We start from the raw sequence: 21,609 nt of genomic DNA, 5'->3' as shown, positions 1-21,609 counted from the left end.
CAACCGAGGATAACGGTAACATTTCACAACATATCAAACATTATAGCAAATGGGCTACAGCAGCAGAAGACCACATTGGGTGCCACTATTGTCAGCTACGAACAGGAAACTGAGGCTACAATTCACACATGCTGAAAACTGCAACATAAGATTAGAGAAATGTTGCGTGGTCAGATGAGTCTCGATTTCTGCTGCTAAATTCAGATGATGAGGACAAAAAAAAGCATGAAACCATAGATCCATCCTGCCTTGTATCAATGTTTCAGGCTGCTGATGGTGTAGCGATGGGGGCAATTTTTCCTAGGCACGGTTAGTTGAGTGTAATTTAATTTAAACACTACAGGCTAACCGACTATTGTTGCTGACAGTATGCATCCTGGCAGCACGGTGGCACGGTGGTTAGCACTGTTACTGCACAGCAAGAAGGTCCTGAGTTCAATTCCACCATCAGGCCGGGATCTTTCTGTGTGGAGTTTGCATGTTCTCCCCGTGTTTGCGTGGGTTCTCTCCGGGTACTCCGGCTTCCTCCCACCGTCCAAAGACATGCAGTTTGTGGGGATAGGTTAATTGGATAATCCAAATTGCCACTAGGTGTGAATGTGAGTGTGAATGGTTGTCTGTCTCTGTGTGTTAGCCCTGCGACAGACTGGCGACCTGTCCAGGGTGTACCCTGCCTTTCGCCCTATGACAGCTGGGATAGGCTCCAGCGCCCCCCGCGACCCTGAAAAGGATAAGCGAATGGATGGAATGGATGGAAGTATGCATCCATCCTTGTATGATTATGATGTGCACATCTCCTCGTGGCTGCTTTTCAGCAGGATAACGTGCCATATGGCGAGGCTCAAATCAGCTTAAACTGGTTTCTTAAATATAACGGTGAGTTCACTGTACTTAAAGGCTACAGTTAGAATCTACAGCAACTGTGATGATTCCAGCACTTTGAATCTGAGCCACGAAGAATTAAGGCACTTCTGAATGGATAAGGGGGTCCAACCTAGTGCTGTGACGGTGTACTTAATAAAGTGTGCAGTGATTTATAAACTGTGGGTAGACAAACTGGCTTGTTGATGTGGTTTGTGTAATATTGAATTCAAAATAGCTTGAGGGTCAGTGTATACTTGCATCAATCACATCATTTGTTTCCCTTCTGATCGCAGACAAACAAGTGTCCCCCAAGTCTGGCACCCTTAAGAGCCCACCTAAAGGCTTTGACACATCTGCAATCAGCAAGACGTACTATAATTTGGTAAGCAAGCAACTTAACAGTTTTTTTTTTTGCTTTCTCCTGTTAGTATTATTTTCCTCCATGCACCTCTGTGGTTACTATCTTTGGCTTTTCTTGTTTCACGTCTTCCTGTTTTTGTGTGGGTCTTTGCTTTTTTTCCTTCTGTTAATGACCTTCACTGAAAGAAGCTGTCCTCTCAGTTATTTTGCCTTACATGATGGGCAAAATTGTTTTATCACACTGCATCTTTATCACATAGTAGCTACTCTGTGTATGGTTATCTGTATATGTGGGTCTTTTGGCTGATTATGTACAACCGACTGCATTAAATGACTATTTAAAAAAAAATATACTGATTTTATTAAAAAAAAAACTGCCCCTTATTGGAGTTATAAATATTTTGCATTGTAATCCATTTTTAAATGTAATGCTGGAGGTCAGCACTGAACCCAAAGCTATGTTTTTATTCATTTATTTATTGTTGAAGATCAAATTATGTATGCATCTTCTGTTCTTGTGTTATTAATTACCTTGACAGAAATTGTGAAAATAATTGATACACTATGTATTTACATCCACATTTTAATCTTGTATTTTGGTGTGCACTAGAAAGCAATCAAATAAATATTTAACAGAATGAGTGTTATAGCCGTTCTGAATGACTATAACAAGTCTGTTATTATAGATAATACTTTAATTTCTCTCCTTTATTTTTAGGTGTTACAGAACATTTTAGAAACAGAGACTGAATATTCCAAGGACCTTCAGAGTCTCCTGATGAACTACCTGCGACCTCTTCAGAATATTGAAAAGTATGACTCACTTAGACATAATGCGACATAACATGCAGTTCTTTTGAAATGTATAAAATTCACGTGAATTGTTTGTTTTTGTTTTTTTGCATAATCTAAAGGACTAAGTGGGCAGAAGTCCTTGGCTTACTTGTACGTGTTACTGAATAATTTTTTTTTACCAATCTCCGTACTTCATCACTTTTTCTTCCAGACTGAGCAGCTCAGATGTGGCTCTGATTCTGGGAAACCTGGAAGAGATCAGCACCTTCCAGCAGATGCTCGTCCAATCACTGGAGGAGTGCACCAAGTTAGTCCCTCCCAGCACACACAGCCCCACTGCAGCAGCATCTTCACTGTTTCTCAAGACACAGAAGGACATCTAGTGTTGGGCTGCATGTACTACAGGGATATTGGGCTAGACTGTACTTAGACTATGGAAATTTACGGAATTACACTGCATATGTGCATATTGCCTCTTCTTAGTGTGGGAGAGTTAATATAGGTGTATTTTGACCTTCTGCGATCCTATTTTTTATTTTTGTTTTTTATCTGTTTAGGCTTCCAGAAAGCCAACAAAGGGTGGGCAGCTTCTTCCTCAAGCACATGCCACAGATGAAGGCTCTCTATGTTGGTTACTGCTCGAACCATCCCTCTGCAGTTAATGTACTCACCCAATACAGGTATGCTCATATCAGCTGTATTTAGTATCATTAAACAGTGACGTCGGCCTTTCCCACACGTGGCACAGCAGGTCGTACAAATGACCGTGTTAACAAATCTTGTTGACGTTAAATTTGGTCTTAGCTTCCTCTTGTTTAGGCTTGTCACTGTCATCATCACTGTCCAGTCGATATTCCATTGTTACACACACTGCTGTTGAGGTGTTTTTTTTTAAATTTAATGTATTTGCAGTAGTAAATTACAGACGGGACATCGTAAGAGGCTTAAGGTGGGGCACACTGAACCATTAAGTTTGTGAGATGGCTTAATTTCACCTGATGCATGTCAGCTAGTTATTAAAACAAGTGACCAGAAGATAGCCATTAGCAAAGTAAGTAGATCCAAGAACAACAAGAATGACCACACAGGTAACAGTTTAATGCTCCATCAGTGTTTGGACAGATTGTGCTTTAACAGAAGAGGAAGTGCAGTATTCTCTTTCACTCATGTGTCTGACGCATTAGCACAAACTCTATCTGGAGGTGATAGGCTGAATGTAAATTTTGCTCAGCAGTCTTAGTAACATGAAATTTAAAGGAGCTGCGAGGACCTCTAGAGGACAGAAAATTGAGAGAGATTATCTCGAGTGAGCTGTAGAAGCTCACCTGAGTCGCATCTGAAATATGAAGTTTGTCAGCCTTGTAGATACTTATTGAATTATCCGTCATTCTAAACGTGTCCATAGGCTTTCTAACGTTACTGCCTGGATGGATTGTAACAAATGCTGTCCATATGGAGGTGCTGAAAAGGCAGTGTGTTATTTATCATTTTACCCCTCAGCCTGAGAGCCTGATGGATGTAATGTCGTTACATGAACACAATAACTCGAATGAGGCGATATAGGATATCAAATTGATATCATAGGTGCGTCTATTAAAAAACCCTTGAACAAATTTGAAACTCAGTGACTTCGACCTCAAAGTGTAGGTAAGAGGTCAGGTTTTCTAAAAACAAATCTTGTGAATGTGATAACTCACTAAGGATTTTCAAATTTATACCATATGAGACAAATGGGTAGCAATTTAAAAAACAAAATACGGACTTTATAAAGTGGGCAGCACTGTTGCCTCACTGCAAGAAGGTTCTGAGTTTGACTCCACCATCTGGTCAGGGCTTTCAGGGTATAGCTTGCATGTTCTCCCTGTGTCCGTGTCTGGGAGGGGTTCTCTCTGGGTGGGTTCTCGTAGTCATTCAGGTAGTGGGGTTAGGTTAATTGATGAATCTTATTTTGCCTGTGAGTGCAAGTGATTGTCTGTATATGGTCTCTCTGTGTTAGCCCTGTGTCAGCTTGGCAACCTGTCCAGGGTGTACAGGTAGCTATGAGAGGTGGGTTTTTTAAAACTGGGTTTTCAATTTTTTTATAAAAATGTGTTTTTAGCCTTTTGAAAGTGGAGGACTGTGTCTAAAAAAAGCTAAAAGCAATTCACATATTGACACATTGTTTTATGTTTGATGAAGTCCTCTGTGGTAGTGAACAGAGGCAATATTACCAAAAAAGTATCTTTGTTCAACAAATTATGGCTCTAAGTGAACATCTCACGTTGGGCTTTAAGTCACAGTGAGAGGAATAGTCAAGATTTTCTGACATTCTTACAGAGCATTGATGAATTCATTTCAATTTAATTTTATTTATACAGCGCCAAATCACAACAACAGTCGCCTCAAGGCGCTTTATATTGTAAGGTAGACTCTACAATAATACACACAGAGAAAAACCCAACAATCATATGACCCCCTATGAGCAAGCACTTTGGCGACAGTGGGAAGGAAAAACTCCCTTTTAACAGGAAGAAACCAGAAGCAGACTCAGGGAGGGGCGGCCATCTGCTGTGACCGGTTGGGGTGAGAGAAGGAAGACGGAATAAAAGACAAGCTGTGGAAGTAAGCCAGAGATTAATAGTCAGTCAGATTAGTCAGATTTTAAAAAAAACAATGTGCAGATTGATTGAAATAATAGGTCTAGCTGCCTCCATAAGCCTCCTTATGAAGGTAACAGGAGTGAGCAGCACAATCAGAATGCCAATTAGGATGGTTTGACCTTCAGTGGTTCTTAAAACTATTAAATAACTAACAAAGCCAACTTATGTGTTGCGTGCAGACCCTGTGATGATGCTGTTTGTGGTGTAGCTTAAATGTTTTGTTTGTCTTTGGTTCTCTTGCAGTGATGTATTGGGAGATTTTATGGAAGGGCGCGGTGCTGTCAGTCCCGGGATCCTCACCCTGACCACAGGCCTCAGTAAACCCTTTATGAGGCTGGACAAATACCCCACACTACTTAAAGAGCTCGAGAGACACATGGAGGTGTGTGTGTCACTGGATAGCCATTTTTCTTCAGCTCCTGTGTTTAGCTTTTTTTGTTAAATGTACAACGTGCCTGCCCTTTTTAGGAGAATCACCCAGACAGACCAGACATCCAGAAGTGCATGTCGTCTTTCAAAAGTCTGTCGGTAAGCTGAACTCTCTTCCTCTCCAGACAGACACAACACGTAACCAGACTTTCTATGAAATGAAGTGGTTTAAGAAAAGATTTTGAAACAGCCGTCTGTCTCTTTCACGCCAGGCTCAGTGCCAGGAGGTGCGGAAACGAAAGGAGCTGGAGCTGCAGATTCTTACAGAATCCATCCGGCTGTGGGAGGGGGATGACATCAAAACCTTAGGCTCTGTGATCTACATGAGCCAGGTCTTGGTCCAGAGTCAGCTGTCAGAGGTATTTATTTGGCTCCTTCATCTATACTTCGCTCTGCTATAAACTGCTGCAATATTCGCTTCCTGTAAATATAATATTAAAGTGCATAAATTGTAGTCTTTTGTACACATAGTACAAATAGTTAGTTCAATGCAAAGAGTCAAAATAATTACTGTTAAAGTTCAAGTTAGTGGTAAAGAAATGTGTCCCAAAACTCGCAAAATTTAAATTAAAGCTAAAAACAGTTACTGTTTATACCTGCCTAACCTTTGCTGCTGCAGCCATTTGTTCATCTGTAGACTTTGAAGTGGGCTATACAAGCTAAAGGCATCCTATTTGTACAAAGAAATGCTTACTCATACTCTCTACACTTTCTGCTTTAGGAGAAAAATGAGCGTTACCTCATGCTCTTCCCCCACATCCTCCTCATGCTGTCTGCCAGCCCCAGGATGAGTGGCTTCATATTCCAGGTCAGTAGTCTCATTTATTTATATATATATAAAATAAATTTAAAAAAAATTATTTGTTTGTTTTATTTTTTCTTGCATGTCATGTGTATGATGTGGTTATTTCACTCTCCAGGGAAAACTGCCCCTGGCAGGCATGACAGTAACCAAACTAGAAGATTGCGAAGCCCATAGAAATGCTTTCGAGCTCAATGGTAAGGGCACGTTTTACAAGCAAGATGTTGACTCATTCCTGTGGATTTTTATTAACACTTTAAACAATACTGTCCCTGTTCCTGCAGGCACAATGTTTGACCGTCTCCTGGTGATATGCACCAACCAGCAGGACCTGCAGGACTGGGTGGAACACCTGACCAGACAAATCAAACACACTGCAGCCACAGCGCCCAGCCACAAACCACTCACTGTTCCCTGCCACACGGTCAGAACTCAGTGATTAACATACCCACATGTAGATCATTTTCTTTCTATTCATTGAAACCCAGAATATATTGATTTCTCACTGACTGTGACCCTTTAATTACAGTGCATTATACATATAATCACCTCAAATGATGATGCAAACCCACGTGAAGTGGCTGATTACTTTTACTGGAATTGACCACAATACACAATTGCATTTACTGAAATTAACTTTAAAAATGCATAATATTTAGCATTTATCCTTAGAAAGAACAAATTGATATAATTCTATTTTTGGTGTACCCCTGTGCATGTTGGTGACACCACTGTGAAATGAGTTAAATGCCATACATAGGGCTGTGTCACAGATGTATGTAGTGGAGTTTTAGCATGTCCAACCAGGAGTAGATCTCTGGACACTCAATATGGAAGCGTGATATACCATATCTGGTTCAAATATGAATATGAAGCTGCCAAACAGGAGGGAAAGAACTTTCTACACACTTTCTGCAGAGAAGCTTTGTGGATGTAGTAAAGGAGAGGACATGCAGAGGGTTGTTGTGACAGAAGAGGATGCTAGGGATAAGGTGAGGTGAATGCAGGTGATGAACTGTGGTGACCCCTCACAAAATAAGACGCTGCAAACATTTAGTTTTCTTGAAGGAGGCATTTTTTGTCTTAAGTTTGTGCCCACAATCAACCGAACATTTATTCGTGACATTTTTCAGTCCGCAGTGCTCAGTCCAGTATGAATTACACATTTCCTGCTCAGTTGTTTGGTGTCATGATTATTTAATTGTGACCGCAGTAACCATGTTTATGCCCACCCCTCTTTAGTTAATTTCTCCAGGTTCCTAAGGTTTGAGGGGTTCCTTCCCATGACCTGTAACTCTGTCAACAAACTCTCAGTAGTGTTCAGGCCGAAGCTCTGGGTGTGTCACTCCAAATCCATTTTTTTGTCATTTCTTGAATAATTTGGCTCTGTGTTTTGAATCGTTATCTTATTGGAAGGTTCATTGCTGCTCAAGTCCAAGTTTTTCGGTAGCCTGGCTTATGCTTTCATTGAGAATCTAGATATAATAGTCCTATTTCATGACTCCACCAACTTTTACAAGGTTTCCAGGCCCATTTGCTGAAAAACAAAGACCAGTGCATTATACTCACACCTCAGCGTTTGACTGCTGGGAATGTATTTTTGGGTTGAACGCTTCACCTTTCTTTCACCACTCCTCTGCTCCCGAAGAGCAGTGTCTGTTTTGAAATCGGTTTTCTGTAGGTTCGCCTTGGTTGCGACATGTGGGTTACTGTTGGCCTCACGTAACACTTTTCTTGTGAGAAGGGGCATCATCTTGGGTTTACTATTTCTTTGGACCTTGACTGTGTGGAATTGTACCTATTACTGATCTTTTTAGGCTGTGGCTGCAGGCATCTGCAATAGCTTGGTCATGGCCTTTGTAGCCCACGCCATCCTTTTGAACTCTCACAATGTGTGACCTGAGGTCCTTCACTTATTCATCTGCTTCTGACCGTGACCTGATTGTTCTTTTTTAATCAACTCCCCTCAATTTATAACCCCTAGAAATTTTCTGAAAATCAACATGGCTTGCATTTATTGCCTCACATTATAGAAACATCTGGAACGCCCTGGGTGTCCTGCACTGTAAACAATTGTCTTGATAGATACTGAGGCATGTGAAGATAATTTGGAACAGGGGTAAAAATTAAACATTAGTATTTTTATTGCTTTTTGTTGTGACGCTTGTTTGCTATTCTCATGTATGAAACAGCAAAAACACCTTTTTGTAAGCGCCAAACAAATGAAGAGTAAATCCGTACAGTTATTGTTCTTCTTTGCAAGCTACATATTCATTGTATAATTCACTCACTTTGTTGCTTCTCGTCCCCCTCAGCTCCCATCTCACCCTCTCACCCCATCCCGACATGGTGAGAACAGGGCCTTGACAGTGGCTCCTACCTACCACACCCTGCCTCACCCATCCTCCCATGGGACACCTCACAACACCATGATGTGGGGCCCACTGGAACCACCAAATACCCCCAAACCATGGAGCCTGAGCTGCCTGCGACCTGCACCCCCACTACGGCCCTCTGCCGCCCTCTGTTACAAGGAGGTAAACCTGATTTACGTTGCTTATGTTAAAACTATATAATCCTAATGCTAAGAAACTGTATGTGCTAGTGAAATGAATAATGATCCTTTTTTAAAAATTAATATAGCCTGTTTATAAAGTATTCTACCGTTTGCCCTTCATGTGCAGGATCTTAGTAAAAGTCCTAAGAGTGTGAAGAAACTTCTTCCCAAGCGCAAACCCGAGCGGAAACAGTCTGAAGAGGAATTTGCCTTGAGGAAGAGTATGTGTAAAGTCTTTTATTTTCATATGCTTAGTCTTTTTTGCCTCCATAAAAAGTAATAGTATGACATTTAAGAAATGGCTGAATTGCTGCCTGACTCTACGGAAAACTGCATATTGTTGTGTATACCTCCTTTTCCTTATAGATTAAACAGTGCTGCTAAACTAATAGCTTGTTCTCTCCCTACATTTTACTCACTAGACGGCTAAGAAAGCGGTATCAGTCTTCCTATTTCTTTCATAGTGAGAGAACAAAGACATTAGCATGTGAATTAAATGTGCTTTTTCCTGGCACCGTCTCTTTCTCAGGCACAGCTGCTCTGGAAGAAGACGCCCAAATCCTGAAAGTTATCGAGGCATACTGCACCAGCGCCAAAACCAGGCAGACTCTTAACTCTAGTAAGAAAAAAACAAACTCTTACCCGTCCAGATATACAAACGAAAGAAGAGAGGTTCATACTGGATCTTGCTCTCTTTGTAGCAGCTGCATCTGTATTCTGTACTCAGTGCCTTTCTTTAACTTTATTCTGTACTGACCCCTCTAACAGTATCTCTTCTTCTTCCTGTTTCTCCTCCATTCCTTTACTTTTGGCATTATTTTCCTTGAGTTTATCCTTTCCTCATCTTTTATTTGATGCTTTTCTATAATTTTATCCATCGTCTCATCCTGCATCTTCCATTGGTTTTATGATTTGCCATTTGTTGCGTGTTTGCGTATGCTTCCTCCTTCCTCCCTCCCTCCCTGTGCCGTCACTCGTCTTTCCTCGACCACCATTTCCTCCTCCTGCATTCGCAACATCACTCTCAACCCCGCCCACTCCACCCAGCCTGGCAGGGCACCGACCTGATGCACAACCACGTGCTGGCCGACGTGGACCAGTCCTGCGTGGATTCGCCGGGCCGCCGTAGCAGCGTGTCCCGGCCAGAACTGACCTCTGACCTTTCAGAGGACTCAGACTATGACTCCATCTGGACCACGCACAGTTACAGAATGGGCTCAGTGCCACGCAAGAGCTGCATCTCTCACCAGAACTGAAGACCGTACAGTACTGCCAAGCTGTGCTGTGAAGTGAAGTACAGCCTGCTTACCTCTTTTCTCTTCAATGTGTTTGAAAAAAAAAGATTTTTTTAATTTATCTATTTATTTTCTATTATGATTTTTCAATTTTTTTGTTAATTTATTTGTTTTATTTATTTTTCGACAGTTTGTTTGAAGATGTTTCAGGCATCTCCCTGTTGCCTTTGCCATTTCCCCTTTTATGTGCCTCCTCTCTTTCTGTAGTTGTCATGCAGTAGGTGTTTGATAATTTATTGTTAATTTATCTTGAATGTGACCACTCCCCTGGTTTGAACATAAATGGGGTAAGCTCTCAGGAGAGAGTACAGGGATTTCAGAGTGGAATATGTGGGAGGGAGACCCAGGGGTGGGAGAAGTGGGGACTGAGCTTTTCCTGTCTGATATTCAGATGTATTTCAGGAACGACTGTATTCTATTTACCATGTACTACTCCTCTCCAGTATGTGTTTCTAGAGTATGTATGCTGAAACATAGCACAGATGCTACACAGGTACAGGCACATATCCCCCTGCTGTCTGAAAATATAACGGAATGCAAATGCAATATCCAAATTATCGACGTTTAATAGAATTTTCAGAACATGAAGTTATACCCGTGTTGCAAACCCGTGACAGCATGAAATTTAACATTCCAGATAGCTTTTGTGTGTTCAGTCCAAACTGAATATTCAGTGGTTTAATTAAATATTCAGCGCCTAATAGTTTGTCAAATTCAGTCCAATTTTTTTGTCCTTTGTCCATAGCTGCTACAGAAAGAGAAGATTATCACTTCACTCTCTGAGTAAGGTGTTACTAATTTGATTAAAGTCGTTCTACCAAGACTGATAAATAATAAGGTTCTGACCGTCTAAATGACCAAAAAACTCAATTTCAGACTTGCCTATAGTAGTATGCAGATGTACAGATAGTTTTAGTACGTCTCTTGTGACCATTGCAAATATAATTCTAGCTCTTTGGTATCAGGTGGGGGGGACAGACTATCTGCAGGACTACATACCACCGCTGGCATTAAGTAATTGGACATAATTTGTTTTCCTTTGATTTTTTTTTTTAAGCGAAGAAGTGACTTTTATTACTATTCCTTTTGATAGTTTACTCCTAGTGTAGTCTCTAAGGCATGATCCTCAGTCTGATCTTAAAGTGGATCCATTATGCTTTTCCCAGTTTTCTCTTAAATATACAGTTTCAACTTTGAAATACAAGTCAAAATCTCAGCCTTCAGGATTCAGTGCTCTAAAAGCTTAGTTTGACATTCATTTGTTCTTTTTTCGGGATACATAACAACACGTCGAGATGTATGACGATAAAGAGAGGGGTCTTCTTGATACATCTTCTGTTTGTAAAGACAGCCAATAAGGAGAAATTTGGTGGCTTAAAAGGGAGAGGAGCTAAAATAACTTGGATTAAAGTCAAGACCACACAAAGGACCAGTATAAGCTAAATAAGGATTATTATGAGCAATAATCATGCAAAGACACTCTAGTAGAGTCAAGGAATAAGAATAGGATTTTAATTGGTCCCCTTTAATGTCTAGTTATGTTTCTGTCCGTATCACAGGGTTGCATTTATATAATGGTTTAATACTCAAGTTAATGAATTATTTAAATAAAAGGTTTCATATAAAACAAGCAAAGGGTGTCAGTCTGTGAGCTACAAGCTAAAACGGTTACAATCCTATAGTAGAAATTGAACGCCTTCGTTTGATGGGGGATATGTGTCCCATACGTTAAAGAAACAACTTACCATTTGGGGAAATGCACTCACTACATTTCTTGCCAAGTTCTGTGTGAAGAGTGATAACACCCACGTTCAGTATGACTCTGAAGCTTAGCATAAAGAACGAGAAGAGCTAGTCTGCCTCTGTCTAACGGTAATAAATCCAACAGCTAGGACCTTTTTAAATGTCACCGTTTTAATAAACAAAATTAAGCAGGTTAATTTTAGCCAACTAACTGGTGCTTGTTGACTGACAGCCCCCCCCCCTTTTTTTTAAGTTGTGCTAGGTTTTTATGCTAGTTTTGGCTAAACATGTTGCAGCTCCAGCTCTAACCCTGCAAGCATGAATTGATATCAGTTTTCTTATCTCACTCATTCATGGGAAGAAGCATTTACTTGCGTCCAACTTTGAGTCATGAAGTCGCGTTATGTTCCAGGAGAACAGCTTGTCAGCCATGTTTACTAGCTTTCAACGTCAACTAGCTTGACAGGCTTCTCAGACAGGAGAGGATGGTTATAAAATCACAGATGAAACTAATAACTCTGGGTGTAGCTCTTGTTGTATGCTCTGACAATTTCAACCACACAAAGATGTTCAATGCCATTTGAAAACATCACCCCTTTTCTTTCTTTTTTCCTTTCTTTTTCTTTTTTTGTTGTTGCAACAAACTAGCACCTATGCTGTGGCCTCATTACCGAGACTTGCCTTCGTGTTGTCCGGCTTGTGAGGCTTCCCATACTATCTAGCGTTAATGACTATTTTTATGAAGAAGTATTTTTCCAGTCTTGGATATTAAAAGTACAGGCTGACATCCTCTTACAGTAAGCAATGTAAGTGACATAGAATATATTGGTCCATGTTACAGTTTGAACTGCTCTTTTTTTTCTTCTTCTTCTTGTATTTATTATTTGGTATAAATGCTCCTTTTTAAAAAATTTATTTATATTTTATTCTGTATGCCGATGTTTACAAAATGATCCCTGGAAGAATCGTTTGTTTTCTTTTTGAAATTTTCTCGGTCTGTATCAACGTTTACACAGAATTTATGACATGAAGTGTTTGAGTTCTTTTGCACAATCATGTAACAGGCCAGTGGGTGGGTTGAGGGATAGAATCTGTTAAAATTCTGTACTTTTTGTCGTCTGCCTAGAGTGTGTATGATATAATCCTAAAGGTAGACTTAAGTATTCAGTGTTACTGTAAAGTAAATGCTCATTTGTGGTGTAAATGCTCACCCTCTGTGTTTTGATAGCATTGAGGGGTTTAAAAAGAAAAACAAGCAAGAGAGAGAGAGATCATGATTATACAGGAACATTTCTATGTGAACTACTTGTTCAGCTCAGAATACTGTCAGAGTGGACTTGAAATCTAAAGAGCACATAATGACCCTTTCTGTAAATACTAGTCATCTTGGAGCAAGGAAAAAAACCCATTCAATCTTCTATGAGTATTTGAGCTAAGAATATCACTGTCCTTATATCATGTGCTATATTTTGTGACAGGTGTATTCTGTGGTTTAAGAAACTAAGTCGAACTGTGGGACAGGCAGGGTGACGAGACTAACTGTCTTTAGCCAACATTGTCCTCTGTGTGCTCAAATGTTGTATTCAGTTCACACATGTAGCCATGTCTTATCTGCAAACAGCGCCTTCAGTGTATTTGTTCTACACTGCTGAAGTGTTCAAGTCCCAAACGCTGTATTATGAGTTTTGAATAAATCTGTCATTTGGTAGACGTTGGCATTCATGTGACTTTGTTTTTGCAGAACAAGTATGTGGTTTCATTTGGGAGAGATGGTGAAGTCTTTGCTAGTTTCAAATTACCAAGGTGTATGACGAATGGTCACATGACTCTGTTTTTGTGTCTCCCATTTGCTTTCACTATCCTCTGTGTCTTCTGTCTGAAAACTGGTCTGTGCATGACTAACACACAACTACAACCAGCTGTGCGTGTTTGTGTCTCTTGGATGCTGTGTGTCATTCCAATAAAATTCGGATTTTGGTCTTAAAAAAGGAAAAGTCATTTACCAAAGATGACTGCACTGGCTTACTGCGTTCGGAAGTATCATCTGTTGAAGAGCTGTTCTGTGTTGAAACAGGGCCACAAAGGGAAACAGGGCTCCATGTGATCATCCCCGGTGAGGAGAAAGTACTTTTGGAGGATCCCAGTCGCAATGGACAAAGTACTTTGGAAGAAAAGTAAGATGATGGATGACTCTCTTTTCCATGCTTCTATCCTGGTTTATGCCTAATGTCTTTAAATCCTGTAATACTCAGCTTAGTCCTTGCTGTATTCTGTATGCGGTGCTTATAGAGCTGTGGAAAAAGTATTTGCCCCTTTCCTGTTTTTTTTTAAATTATTATTTATTTTATCTTTTTGCATATTTGACACACCTACCTGTTTCAGATAATCAAATTTTACCTACCTGACCCTGTGTGGAAAAGGCTAATAACATCTTGTGCTACGCGCGGGCAGCAAGAACTGCTTTCAAGCAAGGGATTTAGGCCCAGTCTTCTTTGAAGAATGGTTTTGATTCAGACAGATTGGAGGGTTTGTTTATTAAAGCATGAACAGCCTGTTTAAGGTCATGCCAAAGCATTTCAATCAGGTTTAAGGCTGGACTTTTGGTCAGCAGCGGTTTTCTCCTTAGAGACATCCAAGGGAGAGCTCCTTATTGTTGAATCATGAACTCTGACCTGAACAGAAACGAGGGAGACCTGCAGTTCTTTAGATGTTGTTCTGGGTTGTTTTGTGACTTCCTGGATGAGTCGTTGATGCACTTGTGGAGTACTTTTGGTAGGCTGGCTCCCTCTGGGAAGGTTGCCCCAGTGTTCCAAGTTTTCTCCATTGGTAGATAATGGCTCTCACCGTGGTTCACTGGAGTCCCAAAAATGGCTTTGTAGCAATTTCAACACTGATAGATGTCAATGACTTTGTTTCTCATCTGTTTTTCTTTAAATAATGGTGTGAAGTGTTGCTTTTAGACCACTTTTTCTGACAAGTTCTATTTTAAGTGATTTCTTGATTCACAGTTGATTCATACTAATATAGAAAACTGTTGTTGGAACCCTGCGTCATTACTGCGAGCTAGCTGAAGGCTCTCCTCACCATTTGAGGTCTGTGTTGAAATGACAGTTGTGTTACAGTTTTTTTTTATATAACCGTAGTCTAGTGAGGAGTAAAATAAGTTGTATAAGGGTATGTGTCAGTAGGGGTGGGCGGTATAAACAGTATACCGTAGAAACTATGAATTTGGCCAAAGGTAGAGATTTTGACTATACCGCTCTGCCGCAATAGCGCATGTTGATGGTGTCATCAAGCTGCGCCTGTTTTGGTCGAAAGCATCGCACCGTCTGCAAGCAATATTGTCTGCAAGCAATATTGTCTGCAAGCAATATCGTCTGCAAGCAATATCGTCTGCAAATTGGGCGACAGTAATAGTGAAGAGACGAAGCACGTTTTGGAATATGAGGAAAGCGAAAAACTGCGCTTCCTCCACTTCCGTACCATTGATTGATTCATGCTGAATTCTCTCGCAGCTGCTCTATTCCCATGTTGTTGCAGTATATTAATGACTAACCTCGTATTGTGGATGGATTATCTCAGTTGTTGTCCTGACTAGGGATGGGTATCGTTTAGGTTTTATCCGATACCGGTGCCAAACCGGTACTTTTGAAATGGTGCCGGTGCTTAACCCTTTAAAACCGGTCGGAGCGGGCACGCTCCATTTTGCGCAACTATTTTTAAATTCCTGTAGAACTGCAACCACGTGAGCTAGCGCAATAATTTTTTTTGCATATGAAACCGGAGGAGTTGTACTTACATCTTATGCCATCAGCTTGTCCTAGGTCACGGTTTCCTTCCACATATAGCTTTGCAAAAACTGCATAAAAAACGCTTGCAGCAACAAAAACATAATATCCCAGAAACACGCTTTGCTGATCCAATCAGCTGTTCGTAACACTTCCTACGTTGGAATAGACGTCAGCGCGAACTATCGCATGTCCGCCATTACCTGCCCGAAACCGGAAGTAACGTCATTTTTGGGATATGTCTGTGAAGGTTCTCAGTCATCCAGGTCATCGTAGTCAAAGAAGCGTCTGGATGAGAGGTGAAACGTCTTCAAGTAACTTAAAGAAGTCCAGACGCTTTTCTTTGCAAGCTCCCTAAACCTAGTGGGAGTATCCCCCCACAGAGGGACAAAAGGACCCCCTAATGATCCTCTAATCATTGGTGTCGTAAACCACCACCTCTGTTCAAAGATGGTCGCTCACAGTGGACATAGATGGCACTGTGAGCGACCATCTTTGAACAGAGGCGGTGGTTTACGACACCAACTCTCTGCCATCTATAATCCAGCTTTGAGTTCCCTCCCCAGATGCCTTAACGCCCACTCACATCCTGGGCCATCTGACCTCAGGAATTCGCATGATAAGGTGGGGCCAGGTTTCACAATGAAGTCACCCGAAACTCTGGCTGATTGGGACCCACACCCAGTTTCACACCTTGGCTCAGGCGATTAGAGGATCATCAGGGGGTGCTTTTGTCCCTCTGTAGGGGGAAACTCCCACTAGGTTTATATCTGGGACTCCCCACCATTTGACCTTAGAACTGAAGAAGCTTCTCGGATGAGAGGTGAAACGTCTTCAATTAACTTAAAGAAGTCCAGACGCTTTTCTTTGCAAGCTCCTTTGACGACTGTACTCTTCGGTTTCTTGGGGGATGTTGCTAACTCCAGGTCTGATAACAGGCACCACACCAGCAGTAGATGTGCTCAGTGTGAGGTCTTGCAGCAAGCTATTAAATACTGTGCATTTCTCGGCTTTTAAAAAAACGCTATGCATTGCCAGGTGTTTCATCAGATTCGAGGTGTTACCTCCTTTGCACAGTATTACCGTAAAGCACTTGTTGCAGGCTGCTGAGTTTGCATCTTTTGCTGTGAAGTACAGCCAAACTTTTGACCGCTTTGCCTTGGGCATTTTTAATCTGTAGCTCTGCTCTAAAAGAACGTACGTACCTGGGCCCACCTACTATCCTTGGAAAGGTAAAATTATTGGCTAGAATCCAAAGTGTATGACATCTCAAGAAAAAAAAGCACCGAAATGTGCGCTGCTTTTCGGTCTGGTTGCTACCGTTTATGTCAGAACCTATCGGTATCCATCCCTAGTCCTGACTGAAATTTGGTCCGTTTACAGCATTATGCCATGCGATTGCATTTGTCCCTAGCCATCAGACCCTCACGTTAACTTTTATTGAGTGGAAAAAAGCTAGCGTTCATCCTCCAGCTTCACTGTTTATGTTATGCTAACATAGCTCGCTAGCAATCATATAGCACTTCATTAAATACCAGCTAGTCCAACTTCAGTAACCCTACAAACGTCACTGCTGTTTAGTTTTCTGTCTTCGTTAATGTTGGAAGTGATAGCAGAGCCATATGTTTGTTTGTTTTTTCCAGAAACCTCCCTGTCAGAACTCTGCTATATCATGTTTAGGTGGAAACTAGCGAGCTAACTTCCTGCTAATTCATAGCTCTGCTCGGTTTTCATGGATGCCTGAATGTTAAACTTAATTGTTACACCTGGTAAAGCAGCAACGCTGATCATTTTATTAAAGATAAAAGAATTTAGACAGTTTTTAATGCTCAGTGATGCCGCAGTGTTTGTTTGACTTTGGGACCTGAAGCGGACAGAGTTTTGGACCCAGATTACTCCGCGAGGCTCCTGACTATGGTAGCCGTTAGGGGTGGGTTTTTATAATCGATTCATCGATTAAAATCGATTCTGGCTTGGATAACGTAAAATCGATTCATTAAAATCCTGAATCGATTTTTTTAATATAAATTTATTTTGCCCGAAATGCCAGAATCTCTGGTGACATCTCACAAAATTTCAAGAACCACCAAACAGTTAAGACAGTAAATGAGAGCAGGTACACGGATTCTGCACATAGACTTAAACACACAGCGCGACCCGCGGATCAGAATCAGTGAGATGTCGCCTTTCTCACGGTCGGGGCTGAAAGCCGACAGCTCGCTGATTCTGATCTGTCGGCGGGTCCGCGCTTTGTGTTCACGCCCTTTATGAGCCGATTCTAAAGCTGTTAGTTTGATCTCTCTCCAAACAATATTGACCGAACCAGCAGCAGAAGAAGATCCAAACGCTTCACATAAACATCGTCATGAATTCACTCTGACTTTTACTGTTTACGATGCACAGCTCTCTCTCTCTCTCTCTCTCTCTCTCTCTGTACTTCAAGAACAGTTTCCCTTTCTTCATTATTCGCTTGCTTGTTACACAAGTCTACTGTTGTTTACAGCGCTGTCAGCCGCTGTTTTTTTCCCTTTTACATTCTTCCGAAAAGAAAACCTCATTTCTGCTGTTCAATACTGAATAAATTTAAACTTTTTAAAATTATTCAAAATGCAAAACGCTTAACCATGTCTCTAATAAAACCGCTGTAACTTCAGAGGTAATGTTCATATGTTGATTAATGGTTTTCTTTCGTTTTTGATGTACTGCAGAATATTTTTATAAAATCCCAGGCCAGGAAAATCACCTTCATGTTTTTCTGTGTTTTATCTTCAGCTACTTTGACACAAAAGCATCTGCTGTGACGCTCACACCTTTGATAAAGTCTTGCGAGTGTCAGCTTCCTTTTTATTGATACAAAAATATGTAAATGTACTGATCTGAATTATAATATTTCTGACTGTCAAAATTTCCCAGATTTAAATCGAATCGAATCGAATTAAATCGAATTAAATCGAATTAAATCGAATCGTGGATCGAATCGATTCGGGACCTTGTGAATCGGAATTGAATCGATTCTAGAAATCAGTGACGATACCCAGCCCTAGTAGCCGTAATTAGTGATGTGCAAATCATGAACGAATCGTTCAATACTTGAGAATCACTTTACTGACTCGTGAATCATGATTCACAAGCCCAACTGTCTCATTCACTGACTCATCCCTGTTGCTGTTAGCAAACTAATTTCACTAGCAGAAATTTATCTACCTTATAATTACAATTATGGGGGAAGAAACAACAGCCAGTTTCTTAACTGAACTGCTCTGCTCTGAACTGGGGAAAAAAGCCCTGAGTAGAAAGCTCACATCAAGACAATAGCTCCTCAGTTCAAAGTAGCATCGCTCTGCTAACATGCCAACAGCACATTTGAGTTACTCACCCCGACCCTTCCTGTGCGGAATCATAGCGTAAGCGAATCACTCACTCACCCCCTCTTTTCCTGTGCTGAATCGTAGCATGAACGAATCACTCACCCCCTCCCTTGCTGTGCTGAATTGTAGCATAAAGGAATCATTCACTCACCCCCTCCCTCCTGGCTCACAGCTTCTTCTTCTTCTTCTTGGTTGGAAACCAATGTTAAGGCACATTACCGCCCTCTGGCTTGCAGCTCAGTGGACATTTAGATGAGAAAATATATATTTGACACATTTGAGCAAAATACTAATAAAATAAAATAACAATAAATAAAATGAATTTTCCCTTTAGAAATCGTAATTTTTTTGCTCTTTTTTGCTCTATAAAAATAGTTGTTTTTCTTTTTTAATCACTCATCTTAGTCGTAGGATATACATGAAAAGAGAAACAAAGTAAGTTTGAGTGAAAATGTAAATTTTTTGCACTCTCTGGGCAACTGACTTAGTGACTCAAATGACTCAAAAAACCCGATTCATTTTGGTGAGTGACTCATTCAAACTCGATTCAGTAAAAATCATCGAATTTACCATCACTAGCCGTAATGCTCTGACAATCACACCAAGCGGTGCGGCTTCATAGCTTACCAAAGTCGTACTAAAACATTTTGACAGATTTTTGAGCGCCGTGTTCCACATAAAATCGGTTCGAGGTCATTAAGCACAACCAGAATTCATACATAAGGCACACTGGATTATAAGGCGCACTGTCAATTTTTGAGAAAATTAAAGGATTTTAAGTGCTAAAATACGGAAGAAAAGAATATATCGTGATATATACTGTGATATGGATTTTACGCCATATCGCCCAGCCCTATGTGTCAGCCTTCCTTGTAGGAAAAATAAACTGTTGGTGTTGTTTTGTCTTTTTTTTTGACTGTTTGTTAGCAGTTTTAGAGATATCATTTTCAAATTTTGTGTGATGGTAGATAACAACAACAGCTTGAGTTGATTTAATTTGGGTGAAAATTTTGTCAAGGTCAGACAAAATGTGAAAATCAGTAATGCTTCATCTTAAAACTACAATACAATTGTCTATGACTCATTGTTAGCACCATTGTTTTTTTGCTTTGTTTTTTTTTCAAGTACTTCGCCCTACCACCTCACAATGATGCCTTAGCAGGCCTTCCACATCTAAAAAAAAAAAATAAAAAAAAATCACAAAACATCAAAGTCTCTTGCACTTTGGGGGAAGTTGCGCTCTCTAAGTGCGTTTGTTGTAAATATTTTTATTAATTTCTATAATTATTTTTAAAATTTTATTTATTTATTTTTAAATAGGAGCCTGGTGGACGTGGTATATGCCCTGAGGGATGAGGTTCAAGAGCTGAAACAGGTGATGTTGGATGTTTGTTGGGTAACTCATGATACTGTGTTTATAAAATTATAGATGTCAAAACTGGATAATTTTAAAGGCTGAGTGACTAAATGTCATCTTCAGATTTGTTTTAAAATGTATTTCATGATTGTTTTCCAACACAGGATAACAAGAAGATGAAGAGGTCACTGGAGGAAGAGCAGCGAGCACGGAAGGATCTAGAAAAAGTTGTTAGAAACGTTCTGAAGAGCATTAATGACCCAGCGTGGGATGAGACAAACCTGTGAGGCTCAAGTTAACACCCATGTGAAGCTTGTAGAAAGAAAGAACTTGTACAGTACCTGTGGACTTGATTGCACTGTTTGAAAGACATGAATTAAGCTCAGTTGCGTGAAGGTAAATGTCCATCTTAAGGCAAGTAAATGTGGGCTTGTTTGAGATGGATCCACCAGTGCACTTTAAGTGCCATTCAGCTTAATAGACAGGCCTTATTGAGATGACTTGTTAAACTTCCTCGACCATCTGTCCCAAAATAACATTCCTTGATCACTAAGCAAGCATGACTGTACTGAACCATCCAGCATCAATGTCTGTGGCTGTGTTCACGAAGCTGGAGGATAACTGGAGAGAGTTCCTCTCCGTCTGTTTACAATCATTTAACGGCACAACTATCCACTGTACAGAATGGTACTTTAATGGTGTTAATGGTCCAAAGGCTTTGACAAGTCTTAACTTGAACAAAGCCATTTCATAACCTCTTTATTTAATTTTTTATGAAATGATTTTTTTGCAGGGTATCCTCCTCAGACTCAGGCTAAGCCTGATGTTTTTAACCTTTAGCAAAGCTTGTGCCAGGAAACTCCTTTATGTCTGTTTTTAATCCATTTTTTTCTTTTGTTTTTGTTTGACAACTTTACTTTTTCATTTTTCCTAAGGGAACTGTACAGATATTAATGTTGTACTGTATATTGTAAATACTGCTAAAAGATGAGCCTTTGCCCGTTGGGATAAATAAATGTGTTTTTTGAGGTATGCTTTTGAATGCCGCTACTAAATCTACACCATCCGCATTTAGTATTATAGAAGGAATATATACACACACGCGCTCGCACTTGTGTGCCCGCTGGGATTAATACATGTCTGTCAGGAAACCTAATAAGAATACCAATATTTAAATTCAAAATTTTACTATTAAACTTTTAGTTTATATTTAACTTGCCTGAAAGCTTTAGGTGACATAGAAAACCACAAAATCAGCTTATACGCCTTTGTGTGACTACTTCATTATTTCTTTTCAGCACCTATGCACAGAGGCTGTGGATAGGTGCTGGTTTGAAGCCTTTTTGGGAATCTCGCCATATTTCAACAGGTTTGAGAACCAATAATTACATGATGCTACGAGCAGAACTTATTTCTATCCCAAGAAAATCACAACAAGTTAAGTCAAAAAATGACTCTCACCAAAGAGTATACCTGTCTAAAAACTTTTTCCAGTGGTAAGATGAAGTAATTTATATATAAATAATTTTTCAAAAGTCCACAGACTTAACAAGTTATTATTTTAAGCTCTACTTTGGTTAAATGTTGTTTAGTTTCTGATAAAACATCTTCA

At 40.2% G+C, this 21,609-nt stretch overlaps 1 protein-coding gene across 2 annotated transcripts in view; it reads left to right on the top strand.

The window, feature by feature from the left end:
* The window catches only part of arhgef7a (Rho guanine nucleotide exchange factor (GEF) 7a), a 35,820-nt gene extending 14,791 nt beyond the window's left edge, over nt 1-21,029 (top strand). The window contains exons 7-22 of one of the 2 annotated variants that reach the window (XM_026144493.2): nt 1,158-1,246; nt 1,943-2,037; nt 2,231-2,326; nt 2,577-2,699; nt 4,902-5,040; nt 5,127-5,186; nt 5,300-5,446; nt 5,809-5,895; nt 6,008-6,086; nt 6,174-6,313; nt 8,205-8,426; nt 8,574-8,667; nt 8,976-9,065; nt 13,559-13,658; nt 19,961-20,015; nt 20,162-21,029. In XM_026144493.2, the coding sequence (XP_026000278.1) occupies nt 1,158-1,246; nt 1,943-2,037; nt 2,231-2,326; nt 2,577-2,699; nt 4,902-5,040; nt 5,127-5,186; nt 5,300-5,446; nt 5,809-5,895; nt 6,008-6,086; nt 6,174-6,313; nt 8,205-8,426; nt 8,574-8,667; nt 8,976-9,065; nt 13,559-13,658; nt 19,961-20,015; nt 20,162-20,284 (1,739 nt within the window). In that variant the 3' untranslated portion in view covers nt 20,285-21,029. Of the gene's footprint in view, nt 1-1,157; nt 1,247-1,942; nt 2,038-2,230; nt 2,327-2,576; nt 2,700-4,901; nt 5,041-5,126; nt 5,187-5,299; nt 5,447-5,808; nt 5,896-6,007; nt 6,087-6,173; nt 6,314-8,204; nt 8,427-8,573; nt 8,668-8,975; nt 9,066-9,493; nt 9,850-13,558; nt 13,659-19,960; nt 20,016-20,161 lie in introns of those variants that run through there. The other variant, XM_026144494.2, reaches the window with a different exon arrangement.
* The last annotated feature ends 580 nt before the right edge of the window (nt 21,030-21,609 follow it).

The sequence above is a fragment of the Astatotilapia calliptera genome, chromosome 16 (assembly GCF_964374335.1).
Source record: "Astatotilapia calliptera chromosome 16, fAstCal68.1, whole genome shotgun sequence".
NCBI lineage: Eukaryota > Metazoa > Chordata > Actinopteri > Cichliformes > Cichlidae > Astatotilapia > Astatotilapia calliptera.
Note: the sequence above shows the minus strand (reverse complement) of the source record. Positions and strands in the feature narration are given on the sequence as shown.